At 40.9% G+C, this 21224-nt stretch overlaps 1 protein-coding gene across 1 annotated transcript in view; it reads right to left on the reverse strand.

Annotated features, from left to right (window-relative positions):
* Nucleotides 1–19057, reverse strand: part of SYBU (syntabulin) — a 41325-nt gene extending 22268 nt beyond the window's left edge. Inside the window, exons 1-3 of the mRNA XM_027656951.1 lie at nucleotides 18913–19057; nucleotides 18529–18715; nucleotides 4412–4609 (exon numbers count right to left, since the gene is read on the reverse strand). Coding sequence (XP_027512752.1) covers nucleotides 4412–4609; nucleotides 18529–18715; nucleotides 18913–18939 — 412 coding nt within the window. The 5' untranslated portion in view covers nucleotides 18940–19057. The remainder of the gene's footprint in view (nucleotides 1–4411; nucleotides 4610–18528; nucleotides 18716–18912) is intronic.
* Nucleotides 19058–21224: the final 2167 nt, after the last annotated feature.

Here is a 21224-nt window from a genome sequence, read left to right on the forward strand (position 1 = left end):
GCCAATACATTCTGCTTCACCCATCTCTTCTAAAAATCCTAATAGCCCTAAAGCTTTCAAAGATTATTCCGTTCAGACTGGGACATCCTGCCCCAAGGCTCATTCATTCATGACTTAATATATTCACTAGGAAAAAGTAGGAAAGATCATTCTGACAACACATGTTGAGTACAACGCTACTTACTTTGCCTTGAAGTAAAATGGCATTTTAAATTAAATAGTGATTCTTAAAAGTTACTTTTTAAATATACTTTCATTTTTATGAACTTACACAGACAAGAAAGGGCAGGAAAAGCACAAATTGTGCCTTGCAGATCTGGGTGATTCACTATTTAAAGGAAAAAAGTCTAGCAACACAGGATTACAGAATTGTTGGGAGGTGAAAGGAACCTTTTGAGACCACCTAGTCCAACACCCTGCTCAAGGAAGATTAGATGAAACAGGTTACCCAGAACCATATCCAGTTGAGTTAGAGACTCCACAACTTCTTTAGGTAATCTGTGCCAGTGTGTGATCACTGTCACAGTACAAAAACTGTTTTCTTGTGTTCAGATGTGATTTCACGTTTTTTAATCTCTGCTCATTGCTTATTGTCCAAAAAATGTAGATGCTCTATGTGGTGAAAGCCTCTGAGATTTTCCCACTAGTTGGAACAGAACAAAGTTTTAATACCTAAACTCTCAATGATGATCACCCTTCATGAAAAGTAATACATAGCTGTTCAACGGCACTGTAATCCAAAATGTTGCTATTTTAGCCAGATGCAGTAATAGATGGTCAGATGTTTTATTAGCAGTGAAAAAAAAAACTTTTTTGCATAATCTGCTGCTACCTGGAATGGTTATTACTGAACCAAGCTGTGAATGACTGACATCCAGTCCTTACAAGGTTTGGGAGCTGACCTTAACTGTGGTTCAGCCAGGTCTCCTGTCGTGCAGTGGTGCTTACACCTCTACTCTGCAGGGTCCTGAAGGGGCTTTAGGGTCTGGAACAGCCTTAATGCTTTTTCTTAAGTCTTAATAATTTCATGTGAAATTTCAGAAATTCCATGGGCTCTAAGAAACAGCTCCAACAGTAATCTCAGCGCATTCAATAAACTGTCCCAAGTGTGGCTATAACATCAAAAGCAAGAAAGACCAGACCTTTGTCAGAAATGCTGAACACAGGCAGCTGATCAGGTGCCCTTCTCAAATTCTCATGCTCATAGAGATTTAAACACAACCCTGTGTTAGTTTAAACATGCAAGGCTTTTAAAAGGTATTGACACAACTACAACTACAGATTCTCTTCTTTATCCATGTCTTTGAAATCAGTACCTTGCAGCTTGCAGATCCAGACTTTGATTCCTTTCATTAAGTATTGTAATGGAAGTCAAAAAAGAAGATGAGAAAGACTGTTAAAGGACGAAAAACAGTTCTTGCTGTTCTCAACAGGATATGGACATGAGCTGAAGGAATTCAAGATGGATCCTTGCAGGAGGATTACACCAAGAATGTGAATATGTAGAAGTGTTCATGATCCTGTTTATACAATTACAAAAACTGTAGGATTCGGCACAGCATTTTGATATAAAACTAAGACTAATGTTAAATAAGTATTTTTGTGCCTTCTTGCAAGGGCATTTTCTGCAGCACATTTTGCATTTCTTTTAATATTGTATAGATGAATCACATGCAAAAGAAACAACAACTTTTAAAATCCAGAAATTTAAAGGCTTGTAACTTTCTCCTGGAGTGGATGTTATATATCATCCTTAATGTTCCTGCCCTGTCCCTCCTTCCCTAGGAAAGTAGGCACCGTTTTAAGCCAAATTCACTTCTGCAGTGCTGTGATTTGGATTTAGTGCGCAACAAAAACAATTATCAGCTCTCTCAAATCTATAATTTCTCCATGATTATAAATATTTTAGAGGTTTAGCAAGATGCATTCCAGGATTATGCATGGTTCTCTATGCAAACAACATAAATTATGAATGATATCCCAATCTAGCTTGTTAATACTTCAAGAGGTAAGATGACTTAGATCCATATAAAAAGACCTTAGGTTGATAGAGAAAAAGAAAAGACCTTGTGTATTTTGAAGTCAGAAAAGAAAGATGAAGTGATGAAACTAGAACAGCAGAAAAATATCAGAGCTTGGGAACAGCCTAAAAACATCCCAGGGTTCATTCTCAGTGCTATCCCCATTCTAACATTTCCTGAGTTATCTAAATATTTATGTATGTATTTCTTCTGACATTCAGTACGTTCCAAGAAAACACTCCTGGAAATGGATAGATTTTCAGCAAAATGACAGGCATTTTGAAAGTGCACACTGATTGATGTACTTGTCTACAAAACTGTAGCCTAGGACATGGCAAAAGATAGTGGAAGGCTGGATTTTTGTCTCTCATGTGTGACTCATGCTATGTGGTCCTTATCACAAGACATTTCAGATAAGTATGAAATAATCTCCATAAATCAAGAGAGGATTTTGCTAAAGAGAAAATTATGCACAATTCCCTTTATGTATGACAACGTGTATAACGCGTTGTTGTTATTCTCCTCCTGTATCCCATCTCCCTTCTACTAGTTCGCTGTTACTCCTTGTTCGTTTTGCTACAGGGTGATGTCTCCTCTTTCACAAGGGCTAGATCTTTCCAACTGAGTCACTAGAAATTCATGCCAGAGAAGGTCATGGGGAAAAGACTGGATTCACCTGAAGCCAAAAGATAGCAATGGAAGAGAATCACATTAACCTCTGTGGCCGTCACTGAGGAAAATGAACCCTGGCTGTTCGCTGTCATGCTTTCCATTTCTGTGTCAGCTCTCACACTGACTATGACATGATTTTGAAAAACTTTCCACAAAAAAAAGTGTGAGATATTTGGCAGGAGGAACTTAGAAGTACCCTGTAAATCGGACCCAGTTGCTGCTCTGAGAGTTTTAATAGATCTCAGGATCGACACACTTGAAATCTAGAGACAAGTTTTGCAATCTTAGAGATCAATACAGAGGTTCTGATGGGTATATAGTGGCCCACTTACAAGAATAGGTAAATACCTAAATTAAGTCTGTTCAAAGATTTGAAATAATGCATTCAATAATATGACTTCTGACTATTACTGCAAAAGGCTAATAATTTGATAAGGCAATTTAAGTGCAAAATTGAAAACAAATAATTTATTGAAAAAGTTGCATAACTCTTTTCCTTGTGTATAGGATTCTCCAGTAGAAACAAACTTTTGCGATTCATTATCCACATTTTGCTAAGCCACGTTCATATTCACAAACAAAACTGTTGTGGTAGCCACGGCTGCAGATTTGACTGTCTTACAACACATTCACTGCATTCTGCCTGCATTAGATTCCTTGACTTTAATGGAACAGAAAACAAACCTTGAAAAAAATATTATCTATCATTCATTATGGTTATCAATAGGAGACTGGGAACACTCAAGTAACATGGTGCTATGAAATGAGCTGAAGAACTTGCAGAGGTAAATCAGAATGACCAATCCAGTGAAGAGATTTTGCAATAGATTCTCTACCGTTTCTGGATTAAACATGGTACTGGCAAATCTGAGCTGGCTTTTCACGAAAGTATATAAATTGCTTCCAGAGGTAAAATGACTCTGGAAACAATATAACCAGGAGGTACCTGAGCTGATAAACCATGTCAGTTCTGCAGCTGGCTCTGTACAGGGCCAGTTCTGTCTCCATGATTAATTAAATACCAGCACAAATATCCTGACCATTTGTAATCAAGAGCTGCCTGCACATGAATCACAAAAATATTTTATATCTACTCATTAAAATTACAGCAACCAATGGCACAGCAGGGTATTTAGCCTTGGATGTGCGACAAGCAGGTGCTGATTTAGCTGGTGGTCTGAGGTGGCCCATTAGACCAAGGCAAGAGGACAGGCAGTCCATATGTGGGATTCAGGCGTTTTTGGCCTCAATACTGCACTGACTGAATCATGAGTGCGTCTCCTTTTGCCTTGGGCTGACATGTTGTATCTCCAGAGCTATCACAGCCTGGCAACCTAAACTTTAGGCAGGATCCAACAATAAATCTAAGAATGTCACGAGACTTCGCTTTCATATTAAGAGTCATTTATCTTTGGGAAGTGAAATATGTGTGCAATTACTACGAAACATGGTAAAATCCATTTCAGTTATTTGACATCACCATTGAGTCTCATAAAAGAAAGTGAAGATGTCAATTAATTATATTTCCATGAAAAAGACAATACCAGTAGTGTTTTCACATCTTGCAGGTGGCTCCATAGCAAGAACCCGACTATTTTTTTTATTTGCTATCAGCATTAGTGGTATCACAGGCAGCACAACACCATGTATGTAGACATCTGTAAATGTACCAGTCAATGAGAAAGTGTAATTAAGGAAATGAAAGGAATTATACTCACCGGGCTTTACAAGGCTTGTCTTTGTGTCCTTCTTATATCGAGCCAGCTGTATGTTCCCTTCACTCATTGACCCTGGACTGAATTTCTTCCTGGAGAAATCTCCATCGCTACCAGTGCAAAAACTGATTGGACTTTTTCCAGCATCAGGAGGAGTCTTAACTGGAGATACTGACTGGCTACTAGGACAGCCAGTGTCATCTGAAGAGAAAAGGGAAAACATCAACATTTTTAACTAATAAGTACATTAAAGTTAGCAGAATAAAAGGGAGTGTTTGAACTACAACTCTTTACAGTAAGTGATACACACAACCTTGCCTCTGAAACCTGGTGAGAAGCTACTTGTTTCACCTATTTTGTGAAGAACACGAATAACTTATGGCAGACTAACAGGGCAAGTATTTGTTTTGCTAAGTCTGACAAAATACAAAATCAGGGGCTACCTAATGAAAATTCATATCTAAGATTAATTCCTTTAGCTAGGTTAGGGAACATTATAGCATGAAAATACATGAGACACAAAAATGCACTGGGTAGTGCATGCTGGATGCAAGGCAAGCATGGGCCACACGCTCTCCTTCAAGAAGTGTTCCCCTATCTGAACAACAGACACAAAAGAACAACCTACAGCCCATATGCAAGAAGTCAGGAATTTCATTTAAATGGAATTAATAAGGGTTTCTCAAAATTGTCTTTCCTTTAAAAGCAATTTTTAAAAAGAGACTGGATGTGGCACTTAGTGCCATGGCCTAGTAACCACAGCGTTAGTGGATCAAGGGTTGGACTTGATGATCTTGGAGGTCCCTTCCAACCCAGCTGATTCTATGATTTTATGATTCTATGATTCAACTATGAACACAGAACTCTTCCATTCTTGACCAAGTGTCTGTGTGGTACCTAGTTCTGATGAGAGTGGGTTATACACAGGCTGCTTTTGTCTAAAGCTGAATTCCTCTGAGGGCACAACAATGCTCCAGGGCATCAGCAGCTACCTAGGGAACAGATCCGAGTTCCTGACCTCCACGGAAACAAACACTCCAGCTCTTAACAATTGAATGCAAAGTAAAAAGCCTGATTCTAAATGAAATCCACAAATCAAAACCCTGCTTCATCTAATCACATCCCCTGTAATCTGGAGTAATCGCGGTTCCTCTAAAAGTCATGGTGGCTAAGTGATACACAACAAAATCAAACATACTACTCTGACTCTCCTGGAAAAATGTAATTGCTTGCTCTTTCCCAGGACAAAATGAAAGCTGTCATCTAAATTATGCAATTGCAATCTTCTCCTGGTGCATTATCTTTACCTAACATGAAACCCAAAGTACCTGCAACTGAGCCAAGTAATTTGCATGACCATATTGCACTTATCACTTCCACCCTTTTCATAATTTAGGTCAAGCCTCATCTTGCACTGAGTTTTGCATGGGCAGATTGATTTAAAATTCAATGCATGACTGCGCATTTATGAGGCAGTCCCATATCTATCTAATACCTCCCTGCCCACCTCCCCTCTGCAGGAAAGAGCAGCTTTTGCTACTGTTAACTACTGCTCCCTCAACACAGTAGAAAAACCTTATCCTTTCATATGATCCAGTTTTCCTTCATGACTGGCCAGTTATTCTACCCCTACCTATCTGTTTCAATGTTCTGCTTCCCATTTTTCTATGTCCTGCCTCCAGTCCTGAGCAAGGCACACATGGGTGCTGACCCTCCAAAGCAGAGCCTGTAGGAGCAGCCAGCACCCTGAGGTGCTGCATCCCAGGTCTCTGCCAAGTGTCAGGCATGATGCCAAGCCATGGGGTAACCAAGCCTACTACCAGAATCATTTCCCAAGGCACCAAGGACAGTAAGAATGCAAAGTACCTAATATGGCTTAATCATATTTAATTCTTTCAAATCATCACAATTAAGCCAACAAGCATTTTCTTTCGCCATCTTGCTGCTGCCTTCTGCAACTCAGAATATGTCCCTAGCAAAATAACAGGAAATAAAAGATTGCTAATGAAGTTTTCAGACCACCCTCACATTCGTCCTGACTGGATTGCCGCCCAAATGATTTTAGTTTACTTTTTATCCTTTCCAGTCACATAAACATCACAGTATAACTCAATACAGAGAAAAGAGAAGGTGACAATTTCCTCACAGATAGGCACCCATTTCCTTTTCTTCAAGGTTTAGAATCTCTTCTGCAGGCAGAGCGAATGCTACCTACAGGGCAGTTGATCAGCATTGTTGAGTGAGCTTCTGAATTGCATTTAACAGCTTCTTTAGCTATGTCCAAAGCATCCTCACTTTAGAAGCATTTAAGCAGCTTCTTTAGCTATGTCCAAAGCATCCTCTCTTTAAAAGCACACAAATATTCATAATCAAATATACTCAGAAACAAGTGACAGTTTGTGCAGTTTATTTTTAATTTTGACTTTTCCATTCAGATATTTCTGTATGAGGCGGTATTTTCCTAAACTTGTGTTAAAACAAAAACAACAGCAAAAAAAACCCTGCAAGAAACTCTCTACTTCATCTCTCCACAAATAAATTTACTGTGATACCTGCACATGTTCTGCAGACCTCACAGATACGTTTTATATGGGAGATTTTATATACAAGTAACTTCCAAAGCTATAGAGATGCTACCTGGAAGAATCACAGGGGCTGATAAATCTTTAAACAATGAAAGAAACAACAGTGTTAAGAATTGAGACGTTAAAAAAACCAAATGTGTAAAACTAACTGAAATAATGAAATAAGATAGCTAAAGAATGAATACAAAAATAGCATAAAAATATTTTATTTTCCACCTGCTGACATTGCCTCTGATATCATACTGCTGACACTGTGCCATCAGATTATGTTGTATCTATATATCCTTGTTTTACCCTCAAGAACTTCAGCTTTCATTTCAATGGGGCACTTTTTAAAGGAACAAATGAGCCTGGCACAAAGAAGAACAGCTCTTCTTTATTTGTATCCCTCGTGACCTTTAGATACACCAAGAACCAGGTGAGCACTCCCACTCCAGCTGCAGTAAATGAATGGTTTTGTTGTACTCCCTCTCCTCTGATCACTTGTTATTTTTTATGTAATGTACATCTTCTTCTACTTTGCATTAGCCAGAAACATGAACAAAATTATAAATTTTCCGAAACTAGGGCAAGCTGCAGGGAAACATTTTTGTATCTCAGCCTTTTGAATAATCCAAATGTTTACTACAACAGAAAGGAAGAGCTGCCTACGAAATGCTGGTGCTCACCAACAAAGGCAAGCAAAGCTCTGCTGAACACTGGGGGGATCCACCTCCCACCTGACCCACAACTCACTATCCTGGCACAAGGAAAAGTCTTGGTGAACAGTGAGGTGCTCTCCAGCTGTTCACATACCTGCACATACCTCTGTCCTTCCCTGCTTCCTTCCTCTGTCCTCCTATCAAAGCCTTAACAAGTATTTATTTGTATTTAATGCTGTAGGTGAACTCTCCCCCAGAGGAGAGCAGCAGACTTCCCTGTAGACCTTGACAGCACATCAAGCTGATTCCCCTCCATCTCACAGCCAGCCTGACATCTGCCCTGCTCACTGCTGCAGTGAGCACCTCTGCTCCTCATCTGTACACAGAAAGATGCAACTGCGGCACTGTGGGCTCAGTATTTCCAGCAGACCTGTAGGTTCCTCTAAAACCCTGCTGACAACTCTAATGGAAGGAGGTGAAGACCTCCACCTGTCCAGAAAAGGGACGAGATAAGGAATCTCTCTCCAAAAATAGGGTAACAGGAGCAGATGAGCCCACAATGGCATTCACTTTGTGCTGAAGATATATTTGTAATTTTCAGCAAGGTCAGCTAAGGATTTAGTCCTGTAACTTGGCAGGAGTTTTGCCCCAGTAAGGATTTCAGGTCCAGACTTCTCAGGAATACAGGTAAACCTGATTTTCCTTCTCAGGCACATGAGCATCAGGAAGACAAAAGAGAGAAAGCTGGCAAATAGTGCTGTGAAAGCCTGTACTTCTGATCTTGCCTGAATTATTTACTTGCACAAGAAGGAAAATGACATGAATTTATAACGCACAACTTTCATTGCTTTCTTTCATGGTGTCTTTTTTCCCCACTGGCCTCCTAAGAGCGTTCTGGGAGTACGCTTTTCCTTTGAACATCAGCTGGATTTCATCACTGAAATTCTGTGTCCAAGCCCTCTCCCAGATCAGACACGCCTGCCAAGTTTCAAAGCCAAGCATGGGATAGTGTCTTTTCACACAAACAATCAGGAAAGTTGCTCAGAACACTCTGACATTTGCATGTACTGACTAACTTTTAAATAGTAAAGTCAAAATATAAACAACAGAGTGAAAGATAATAATACTATTAACAGCTGACAAATATATTGTTCTTATAGACTTTTAGGCTATATGTTTTGACGTGATGATTTTCTCTGATTTTCTGGGCACAGAGACTTTAGAAGGTTCACTGGAAAATCCTTAGAACATTCTTTAGAAAATTACTGCCTTTTCCTAAAGGCTTCAAGAAACACTGAATATACAACCTCCTTATATAACACATCCAAATAATTAATGATGCTCTCGCTGAGGAAGCGCTGACTTCTTTCTGCTTTCACTCTTAGCTGCCAGATCTAGTTAGGCACTCCTGGGAGACTGAACTTTCCTGTTTCTACCTGATCCCTATTCCACTGCCCAACTTTCATTTCCTTCTAGGGTTCTCTTGACCAATGTTCAGGCTGTACATACTCTGAATTTCCACCAAGAAATGTGGATTCCAGAATTAAACACATGACTGTAATGAAATTTTAAATATTCAGCGTACCAAGACAAAACAAATTTCCTGGCGGTTCCCTTTCCATTCATCCCAGGATCTGTTAGTCCGGGTAACCACAGCTCTGCCATGATGGTGCACTGCAAGCTTGGTCTTGTAGCACAGAGGTGTTTTATGCAACAATAGATAGACACCAAAGCTTCCACCTGTAAGGCTCTTTCTGTATTAAACAGAAAGAAAGAGGCTCCCTGGGAGAGTGAGTTATAAGGACAGACTAATTCTGAGTCACTTCCTGGAGAATCTCTCCTCTCTCCATGGACTAGCCCAACCACTGCTCTGACTTGGGCAGCTGAACCAGTGAGGGCTCACTGCCCAGGCAGAAAACAGTGCTAATGGAAGACTCACAGCATCCTTCTGGAATAACTGGGAAATGCAGTAAAAGTAGCAGATGAAACATAACAGTATAAAATTAGTAGTACACAAAGAAAGACAGAGGTAGAAGCATATTAACTTCCACACCATGAGGGTCTCAACAGGCATAAATCTAACCTCACCACAACACAGAATGGCCCTCTGGAGGCACCCTCATGTGCCCAGCAACCAGCACAGCTTAAGGTAAGAACTGTGAATATTCTCCTCAGCTCCTGATTGTACTAAAACTTCAATTTTACTGAAGCAATTCCAATAGGTGATTTCATGTACTCTATAAGGTTAATAATTTGTTACTAACAATTTGTCACCTGCAAAATGACACAGACTGTTGTAAAAAATATTCAATAACTTCACTAAAAGTAGGGTCCTAAAAATGCTACTAGATTTGGTCATTCTGATCAGTTCTAAACTCATTTCATAGTTAAGAAACTTATTTTTAAAACCTGTTTGGCTTGGTATTTAAGAAAATGTCTTAGAATATCATGTTCTTCTGAGGCAAGTGTCTTACCAGAAGTCAAACACACCAAAGAAGGGCAGAAGGGCAACCAAAACTATAGCCCTGTCAGGAAAAGAAAGGCGGCCTACTTATACAAAATGCTGCTAAGCAAATTAATTCCACGTTTAATCTCAGTGTCTCTGCAGGCAAAACTGGAATTAACTATGCTCCATTTTGCTTGTGAACAAAGGCAGTCTAGCAGCTCCACCACTCCCTGAGGTCACCTACAGAGGCTGTGCAAACTCTTGTCCTTGAAGGGTTTCTAGTCTTAGATGGACAAAGCCTTGGCTGCTGTGACTTAGTGCTGGAAACAGGTCGGCTTCAAAAGGGAGGCTGGATGAAATCGTCTCCAGAGATCCCTACAACCTACATGTTTTTTCTTTACATTTGTAAGATATTCCACCCTGTTATTCCTCATTCGTCTTTCAAGCTGGAACTATTGATTTTAATGTTCTAGCCATAAAATCTAACCCAGTAGTCAAGTAAGTAAAATCAAGACTAAACATCTTTGATTTCTTCTGGTGGTTGCTGAGGTTCCCATCACTAACATACAGGCAACTTTCACATCTGTTACTCACCAGCCCTTTTGACCTTGCTTCTGTCACACCCACAGGCTGACCACTAATGGTCATTGCTGAAAATTTAGCATGAGAGCTGCTCACTGAATTTGGTAAGTGGTCCTCTCTGCTCAGTCACAGCATGGCAGGAATCCTGACAGGCTAAGATAATGTGGAAGAGGGGAGAAGAAGGTGAAAAAAGAACAGACTGACCTGCCCCTACAGCTTGGACATCTTTTACAATGCAGGATTTCCCATAAACATGTCCTTAAAGGTATCTGCTCTGACATCTAACTGTACAAAAGCTAAGTCATACTGAAGTAGCAAATTTTGACTTCAGCAGTAAATCTACTAATATTCCTTCTATTTGAACATTTCCCTAACAGGCAGGGCTGATGTGACTTCTGTGAAACCACGTGAAAAAAAGGACTCTATAATTGTGGCTTTCTGGCCCTGTCATTACATTTATAGCCCCACTAATGGTATTAGCATTATGGAACAGAAGCATAAGGGCTTACCAGTAAAAATATCAATAAAAATAGTACTGTTACTAGGAGAGCACTGTGGTCGGGAATAGAACAGCTCCTTGTCACAGATAACATTTGGACAAGGGGTTTACGATGAAAAAGGACGAAAAATCTTTTTAAAATTTTTATAGAAAAGTTTTAACTAAAGGTAAGGTCAGGAAAGAGTCTAAAAAAGAGAAAAAGAAGAGTCTTTTCTATTTGGTATGGAGTTTTTTAAGCACTTCAGTAGACCTTACTAACCCTTCCTGAGGACAGGAGCCGGAAGCGGAACCACTGCTCCTACCTTTAGTGGGAAAGCATTGACTACATCCAGTATAAGAAATACTACCCATTTAGTATTAACAATATGTGAAATATATACATATATATAGATGGGTTTCTGTGTGTGTGTTTTAATGTGTTTTATTCCATTATGCAGCAAAGGAAGAAATTATAAATATTCTTTCCAATTTTGAAGGCACCATTTTTGAAAATAAAAATTTTCAACAGACCACATAGAAATTTGTACTTGGTCCTCAAATGTTGCAACACTTTATACTCCTTTGTTCCCATACAGCTCTGCATCCATGGCTGACAACAGCATATGACTGTGACCCTCACAGCTTCAATATCATCTCATAAGGTTGCACTGTTCACCTTCTAATGGAAGGAAACTGCCTATATTCTATCCATTGTTGGATTACACATATTTTTTCTTAAACTGTCCTCAAGCCAAGATTGCCACTCAGTATCACCATAGAACCCACTGACTATAATTGGTGATTCATAAGTCTCAAAACACTTTTCAAAAATTTCAAGGATATATATTAACCCTATAAATGCAGGGTTAAAAAATGTCAGGTTGAATTCTCTTAAAACATCAAGATTCTCTTTTAGCACAAAACAAATCAAAGACTTCTGATTAAAGTTTCACTCCTCCCACAAGTTGTGATTTTCTTCAGTATATGTGACATCATTCAACTCAATAGAAAGTTGTATGAAAAGCACTGCAAAAAAGGTATTAGATTACATATTTGTGGTGAAGAAAATACACAATATTATTTAGAATTCAGCCTGTAGTACACAGCAAGCTATGACAAACAGGGTAGTAGAAAGGGTGAGGTGTAGTAGAAAGGGTGACTATTCTCAGGACACCATCCAAAATGTGCCAGAGTGAACAGGAACTGTTCTACTGACCTTGGAAGGCTCTGGCTCAGGTTTTAAAGGTTCACAGTACTGACAGATGCATTAAAAGGTGATAACAAACATTCAAAAGGTCAAATATTTTGGCTTCCAGATGTTGTTGTGTGGCAAGAGGGACAAAAGGATTGTTACTTAGTAAGAGAATAAACAGTGATGTTGAAAAAGAAGCAGGGAAATGCCAAAAACTGAGGAACGAGTAGGCTTTGCTCTTTAGTACCTAGACACTTTTCTCATTTACACGTTTGGAACAGATCTCTGTGCCATGGAAACAGAACTTGTAGCTCAAAATGTAAAGCAATAATAAATTATTGCGTGTAAGCCGACCCAGCAGGAAATTCTCTAGGAAAGCAGCAGTGAGAAAAGGAAGCATGTCACCAGTGTCACCCTCATGCTAAATGTCCATATGTGTATTTTTGAAAGCAGACTTGGTTTCAACATTTTTGTAAATTAATATCACAGTAGTCACTGAACTGCCTTACAGAGTGCAGCAAACAAGCATGATGGAGAAGACCTCCACTTCAGAAGTCTGAAAAAAAAGCAAATGGACTGTGGAAAAGCACAGCATAAAGGACTGCAGGAAAGAGAAGTTAACTTGCATTATCACATACTTGAGAACTTTTAAGCACGTCTCTTTGAATCAATAACTCAGACTAAAAATCAAAGGAATTATTTAGGCAACTTCCTCTGATAACCAGAAACATGGAAAATGGGTGAACTCACTATTTCCATAATAATACATACACACATACACACAAATAATAGACGAAATTATTTTCAGTCATTTATACTAACTCCCTGGCCTCAAAATGTTGACTAAATACTAAAAATTTGTTTTCCTGTATCTACTTCTATTCAGGAATACATATTTAAGTACATACACTTTAATAGTGTAGCCTCCAAGGCTAGCTGGTTTACAATGCAACCTCCTTCAATGCTCTAACAAAGAAATGATTTACTGGAGTGCAAGAAAGTACAACTTTTTCTTCAGCAACACCTGTTGAAACCCTATTCTTCTTGTCCGTGGCTATCAATATGGGTTGCACATACAAATGGACTTCAATAAGCCTGTCTAAAGCCTACGTGCTCTTTTTGACACTCTGTGAACTCAACCCCAGTATGGATCAATAGCAGAGCCAATTGGCAAATTATCTCTGAGTTTGAGGGGAGTGTGCACAGGAGCAAGTGAGCAGGAAATGGCAACACTATGATTCCTGCTGCAGCACCCACACCCCCAGGCTTACAGTGCAGCCACTGCTGTACAGATGCACATTTATTGTGTCACACATGCAAAGAACAAGATTTAAAAAAAATGGTTACACCAGGAAAGAATGAGTTATGAAATAAGGATTGAACATGAATAAGCATTGAACTAAATCTTGAAATTTTAAAGAAAAAGCAAAAAAGAAGCTTCAACTCTTATTTTTGAAGACTGTGTTGGAGAGAGTCACAAACATTGAAGTACAGAGATGCTACTGGTTTTCAATAGCCTGTAGGGCTATTCGGTCTAGGTAAAAAGATGATGTACAGGTGTCCTAGTTAGAACAGCTGGGACCAATTCATCATAGGATGGGTGTAGCCCAAAACTGTGTATTCTATAGCCCTCCATGCCATTTCCCAGAAACTGTTGTCAGTAGAGGTCTGCAAGGTGGCCCCCCCCATGCTCCTGTCCTCATGCCCTTTTGTGGAATTCCCTGACTGAGCACCCTCACATCCTTTTATGGAATTCCCCACTCTGAGGGAGGGACTAAGCATTGCTGCCTGAGCTGGAGAATATATAAACCTGGAGTTTCAGAACCTTTCCACCTCTTGTGGGATCCAGAGGAGGGCTGCAGCTCACCGCTCTCAGCCAGACTGCAGCTCACCGCTCTCAGCCGGACTGAGACCACCACCCTCAACTGAACTGCAATCACCACTTTGGCCGGACTGCAGCAGCTCTCCCACCAGCAGGTTTTTCCCCTCTCCCTTTGCTTTGGACTCAGGGGGGGCCCAGGGAGCACTGTTTTGTTTGTGCCCTGGGGTGCTGGGTTGTACATTTGGGCTTTGTGGGTTAGGGCTGGTTGCTTGTCCGTGTGGTCGTACTTATTGTATTATTTTATTAAATTGTTATTCTGATTTGTAATCTCTCTTTTGAGTTGGGTTGGTTTCCCCTGCTGGTTAACTTTTAAACCAGCACAACAGGTAAGCCCGAGAAAAGAGGAACTGTTTGCTATGGGCATAAAACAAGTCCTCTGGCTCAAAAATTCTTTTGCTGAACGAATTCTTATGCTGAAAATGCATAAGTGCTTCCTGAAAAGCTCCATCTCAGTCACCAAAGCTTCACTGCAGAAATTCAGGTGACTGGCTTCTGAGAAAAGGCTGAAGGAGTGCTTGGGCATTGTTACAAAGGTAGCACATAACAAGTCTTCTTCATAAAGAGGAATTTAAAAGCTGAGCTATTCAGAAATTGAAAGCAGAAACAAAATATATCCTATATATTATACAAAATAATTCCTTTTTAAAAGAAAAGCCAAACACACTTACTTAGCTTAGCATGTTCAGGCTGACTTTGATTCAATAAGCAACTGGTTTGGTATCAAATGGACACGTACACCAAAATCAAGGATAATGCCTCGCCCAAAGTTTCACATTTCTTACAAAGCAAACACTGTAACTGGAATGACCAAAGGCCCAGCAGCTGCTCTGCCATGGATCTATCAGCAGATGGCTTGTTTGGGGTGCTTTAAATTGTGTTCTCTGCTCAACTGACAAGGTAAGAGCACACAGCCACTTTGAAGCCAAGTGCAACTTATGAGAAAAACACACGTGACACGGGCAAATGCTCAGTAGCATTTGAGCCAGACAAAGCTGCTGGGAGAGTGCTTTTTCATCGTCTGACATCATATGAGTCCTGTGGCTGACATCCAAGCCATAGAAGAGAAGTGCTCCCATATCAAATGACAGCCAGGACCCCAGATGCTCTAAGATTTTAAGGAAGGATTGTGCACGGTGAATACTGATACAAAGGCTTAGCTTGCCTACACAACATCCAGACAGCATCCATGTTCACTTGGCAGAAACAAAGAATATTAAAAACATATTTCAGGAATATCACAGAGAAGACTAACAGTCTCACCATGCTTCATATGGACTTACAAAGCAAAGCTGACATAAAGTCAACTACAAATAATTGACCAACATGGTCAAGTGAGTCTCTGATCCGGTTAAACAAGACAAAGAGGGAGCTGATCATGCAAATTTAAAACCTATCACAGCCAGAACTAACAACTTCTTCAAAAGGAACTAAGCATTATGAAAACTGTCTCTTTTCTGTTGCCAAGAGGTATTTTTTGCTGTTGCCACCATGCTTGCAGCATTGCCATGGTTCCTAAAATAACATTAATAATACCTAGAGGATCCTCCTACTCTCATTTAGAAAGAAAGAACTCTAAGCCTTCACTTATGAATTGGGACCAATGTAAGCACACAGGGAAAATGGACAACACCAGAAGCTCTAGGGAATCAAGCAGAAAAAATATATTTAATGGATGAAGAGAAAAAATATCATTTCTACTGCGGCAAAAAGAAATCTACTGATCATAACTACTTGGTGTCAATAATAATGGAAGAAAGGTAGAGAACAACTTGAAAAGAGAAGGGTAAAGAGGAAAGGAATTATTCCGGGGATCAATTCATACTATCTGCTGCTTATCAAGAACATTTTGGAGTTTAAAGCTCCAAAGAAACTACAATACAGACATTTATCCAAATGCTCATGAACTTTTTCATACTGCTACATTATTGCTCATATGATACATCTGCTCCTCTCTTTGACTGTATTACTCGCTAATTTTAAATACTGTTTCTGCACATGCCACTTCTCAATTAAGATGAAGCACTAGGAGAGGCAGGGTAGAAGCTGAGGCCCCTTCACTCACCTCTCTGTACAGCTCTTTGCCATCCCCTCCCCAGAAACAGGAACCAGCAGCCACCTGCTGCTGCTGGTGAATTTCAATCTAAATTAGACATACTATGATAAAGAAGGATCATAAGTGGAAGATAGGGAAGAGATGTCAGAAAATGAGGAAATCAAGTTAGTGACTGTTGTCATACCTGCATTACAGTGAAAATTCCATCAAACCTAACAACAACTGACAGGTTCTGATATGGAAAGCAGTGCCTTGGCTGATCCTTGGCTGCAGAAGGTCTGAAGACTCACAGCACTGTCAAACTGGGTAAGCGGCTTTAGAAGCACAAAGCTATTAGCATGGGGAAAAAAATCAAAATAAATCAATGCAACATTCATGGAATAATAAAAATTGAATAAAAGAAATAAAAGAGATGAGCAGTTGTGCTTGAGATGCAGGTAAAGAGACCAGCACTGTACTCTCCAATACTTCTATGAAAGGTGCCCTAAAACTGTCAAGCCATGAGATCAGACACACCCAGACTAATACAACATGCTACTGGGACTCAAGACAGCCTATATAGTGCAGTGGGACAGCAAGGGTATATGACTCTGGCAGCTACACGTTGAGTAGATCTGAAGAACATGGTACAAATCCAAAAGATGAAAAAAATGTCAATAATCAAGATGAAAGGCTTGTCAACACACAGGGGAAAAAAATGGATGAAAAGCAGCCATTTGGGAGAGATCATAAAAAATAATGTATTTCTAGAAAGCTTCAAAAGATTTTATTTCTTTGGAACAGGCAAAAAGGGCTTTTCAAGTAGGTAAGGTGAAGGGATTAAAAAAGCATGGGAAAAAGACTTCAGCATTCTTACAATTCTATGATATTTGTTTAACACACTGCATTGTTCATTAAACAATAACCAAATAGATCATTCCACTGAGACTGAATTGCAAAATCTGGCAAAGCTAGACTCAAACATGGATATTGTGTTTCTCATCTAGGAAAACTTGTACGCTCTGTTCAATACGCTGTTTTTCGCTAAAGGAATTTAAAAAATTATAATAATCTGATCCACTATAGTGAAGACCAAGATAAATATGAGTATTTTGGTCTGTTCCCAGGAAAATCTCTTGTAAATTAAATACTTTATGAATAAAAAAAAAAGGAACATGCTCTGATATTAACTATTACAAAAATACTTTTTATTATTCAGATTTTTACTTAGAGGTCTTTACAACCTAAATCTTTATATGATTCTGTGATTTTCTAAGGTCATCGAGTCCAATCATTAACCAAGCACTTCCAAGTCCACCACTGAAAATATTATGATCTCTGAAATACAACTATTGAAAACAAATTTTTGAGACTCAAATACCTTTAAAATTACCATATGTATATACAGTCCGAGGTGTTCATGATGTGACTCTCAATTTTGTTGTCCATGTGCATAATGTTGTACATGGTGAAGAGTTTCACTGAATTAAAAAATGACTCACCACTAGTAGGCATCTGAGTCTTTTACTGCTAGTCGAGGCACTTAAATTGTGTTAAACTCCACAAAGGGCAAATATTTAACATAAAAAAAAAATCTAGTTTTGTCTCTCACTTAACAGGATGTACTTATTTTGAAGACCACATGACACTTTGGTGGTCTAGAGTTGGAGAGTAATAATTTACTTCTGATCTATCACCCAGCCATTGCCCTCTCTGTGGAGAATCCATCATGCCCAACTCTTGTCTGGCAACACACTCACCAGGAGAAGCCTAAATTCTAAAATAAACAAAACTCAATTCAATACGGCAGCAAAAACTTCAGCATATCCTGTTCTGATTCATGGAGGTCATCGTCACAAAGCCAAAAGGAATTGCACTCTGACACCCTTAAAAGCAACTCCTCTGTTTTACAGACTCTTGACTTAAGGGCTTTTCAAAATGCCTCAAACCCATGCTCCAGTTTTTAAGGCACATCTCTCTTTTTAAAGCAACTCTATTGCCGCAATAAAACCGTCAACTTTTTTAGCAGCAGATAGCAGAACTCGAAATGGAAACATCTGGTGTCGCTTATGGACACATATTAAAAGAACAGATACTAGATTTCCCTGGAAAAATCAATGGTTGCTCTTCTTCATCTGCAAAGCGGGTTGCTCATCACGGCTCGATACGAGCCCGACACACAGATCCTGCGTCTGGGTATGACAGCGAACCCTCGGGGGTCGGCGCGGTGGGCACACCGTGTCCCCCGGGGACACCGCGTCAGGGGCGTCTCTCTGCGGTACCTGAGCAGAAGCTGTTGCTGCTGATGGTCCTGCCGGAGCGCCCGGAGGAACTGGGCGGGTTGAATTCCCGGCTTTCCTCTTCCGAAAAGGGCGATTCGGAAGCTGGGGATACCTTCTGCTGAGGCCGGAGGACCAGGCGGGGGATGCGGCTGCGGGACACCTCCCTTTCCAGCTGCGTCTTCTGCTCCTGCTCGGGAAGGGACACCCCGGCGTCAGGGACCTCTCGGATGTGCCCTCCTCTTTCCATCATCGAGGCAGGGGCAGGCAAATCCCGGCCCCCCCCCTCCCCCCCCCCCCAGGGCGGGGGCAAGACGAAATCTGCCTGCCCCTGCCTCTCCTCGCTCCCCTCCGCGAGAGGAGCCCCGTCCCTCCGCGGCTCCTCACCTTGCCGCTCTCCCGCAGGGGCCCCATCGCTCCTCAGTCACGGCGCGGCCGGGAACAGGCACCTGGCATGGACGAGAGGGATGCGCTGAGCCGGGCTCTGCTTTGCTTTGCTGCCGCTGCGGCGCTGGGGGTGGCGGCGCCCGCCCGGCCCCGCCGCTCCCCGCCCCGACACGTGGTGCCGCCGCCGCAGCGCCCGCGGCCGCCGCCGCTCCGCCGCCCCAAGGGCGCCGGGCAGGTGCGGGATGGGGCGCGTCCCCCCACCTCGGGCGGCAGCCGCATCCCCTCGGCACCGCTGTCGGTGGGATGCTCCGGAGGGGACCCCGCTGCCCGCCCGCCGCCTGCCCTCCGCCAGCCCCTGCTGCCGGGCCGGGCCGCGAAAGGCAGAACGGAACGTAAACATACAGAAATGAGGGCAGGCCGAGTGCGGTCTGTGTGTGCCGCGTTAAGGTACCAAAGCAGATGCGTAACAGAGGGCAGATGTTACCAGTACAAATACGATGGATGTTATATAAGTAGCAAAATGCGTCGTCAGATTTTCCCTGCTCCTTATTTGTAGAATCACAGAATGTTAAAGGGTTGGAAGGAACCTTAAAGCTCATCTAGTGCCAATGCCCCGCCACTAGACCAGGTTGTTCAGGTCCTTATCCAACCTGGCCTTGAACACTGCCAGGGTTGGGGCATCCACAACCTCCCTAGACAACCTGTTCCAGTGTCTCACCACCCTCACAGTAAAGAATTACTTCCTAAAGTTAAGAATTTCTTCCTATTGTTATTCAATAGGAACATGTAGAAAGAGAAAAACTTACTTGCTTCTCAAACATAAAAATGTACTTGATTCTCAGATAATACATGGCACAGTATATTTAATGATAGTATTTTCTCTCTCACCTTCCATTGAAGTAGTTGTCATGACCCTCCTATTGATTAATGCACATGTAACCTTGTTCATCTGCTCCCCAGAGCATGCATTAGCAGGGCTGCAATCTGGTCTGTATGCATATGCACACAGTGGTTGAAAAGGACTGCTTTTCCACAAAAAGAATGATGAAATTCTTGATGTGAAGTTCATTTGAGGTTCCACATAGATGTGTACTTACAGGACTTAGCGAGCTTGCAGAGGTTATACTTTCAGCAATCGTATTTTTGGGCAAAGATTCCCTTTGTATGCTTCCTACTGTCCTAGTTTCATCTAAGATAGAGTTAATTTCCCCATGGCACCTATAAAGGGCCCCAATTCCTGGTGGGAACTTCTGTTTGCTATTAGAGCATAAATATTAAATATTGTCTCAAAAATAATTAAGAGCAAATGTGCCTTTAATGTGTAGTGCAGGGAACATACCGGCAGTAACAGGAAAGGTGATGCGTTCATCTAGACCTCAAAGAGGAAAGAGGACACTGGTGAGTACTGACACACTGATTGTTGCATATCCAAAGAGTTATAATTACTAATTTATTAACCTGGCATCAGAATTAGATCCATTACTTATGTAGAGCTCCAAGCTATGCTCTGCCAAAAAGATGATACCATCCTCCCCTGGCAGTGTCAAGGCATCTATAATTCAGAGAAGTGAGATAGTTACATCTGAAAAAAAATGCTTAAAATTCCTGTATTAAAATATCTATGTGCTTAAAAAATATATTCTAAGCACTGGAATCTCTCTTCCCAAGGCACAAAAACGCAGGAAGAATCCTGAACCTTTCCCTACTGCTCCAAGACTGTTTCCATGGAAAATTGCAAATCACATATTTTAATCACACGAATTTACTCTTCCGTTCAGTAGGCACCAGGGCACCTGAGACCATGGGCTTCTCCTGCGAGCCACCCATGGCACATGTGGGGTGGAAATTTCCCATGTACATTTGCAAAGCTCTTGTACCAGTAGTAAGAGTAAGAAGAAGCTGTGCAGCAGCACTGCCATTGCCATAGTAACTCAGCTCCGGAGCTGCTGATGATGATTCAATTGTCAGAGCCTGTTTTATCTTTTTCCATTTCAAGCTCAAGTTTTTCCCTTGCTAAGAAACAAGATATAAGAAATGAAGTCTTCAGGCTGCCTCAGGGTTCATAATGGGATGTGATTCCCTTTGATCTCTTCTTCTCTTGGCATAGAGATTTATAGCCTTATCATAAATCATAAAACAATCATTAACTTTCAAGCAAACTTTTACTCCCCCTTACAGTCATGTATATCTAATAAATATTGAAACATTAAGTCACTTTTCAGCTTATTAAAATATTTTTACTAGTTAATCATCAGTACTGGGAGGAACACATACTTGACATGAGCATGTGATACCACTCTTATTCCTCTCTT

The sequence above is a fragment of the Corapipo altera genome, unplaced genomic scaffold, assembly GCF_003945725.1.
Source record: "Corapipo altera isolate COAL_440 unplaced genomic scaffold, ASM394572v1 52b, whole genome shotgun sequence".
NCBI lineage: Eukaryota > Metazoa > Chordata > Aves > Passeriformes > Pipridae > Corapipo > Corapipo altera.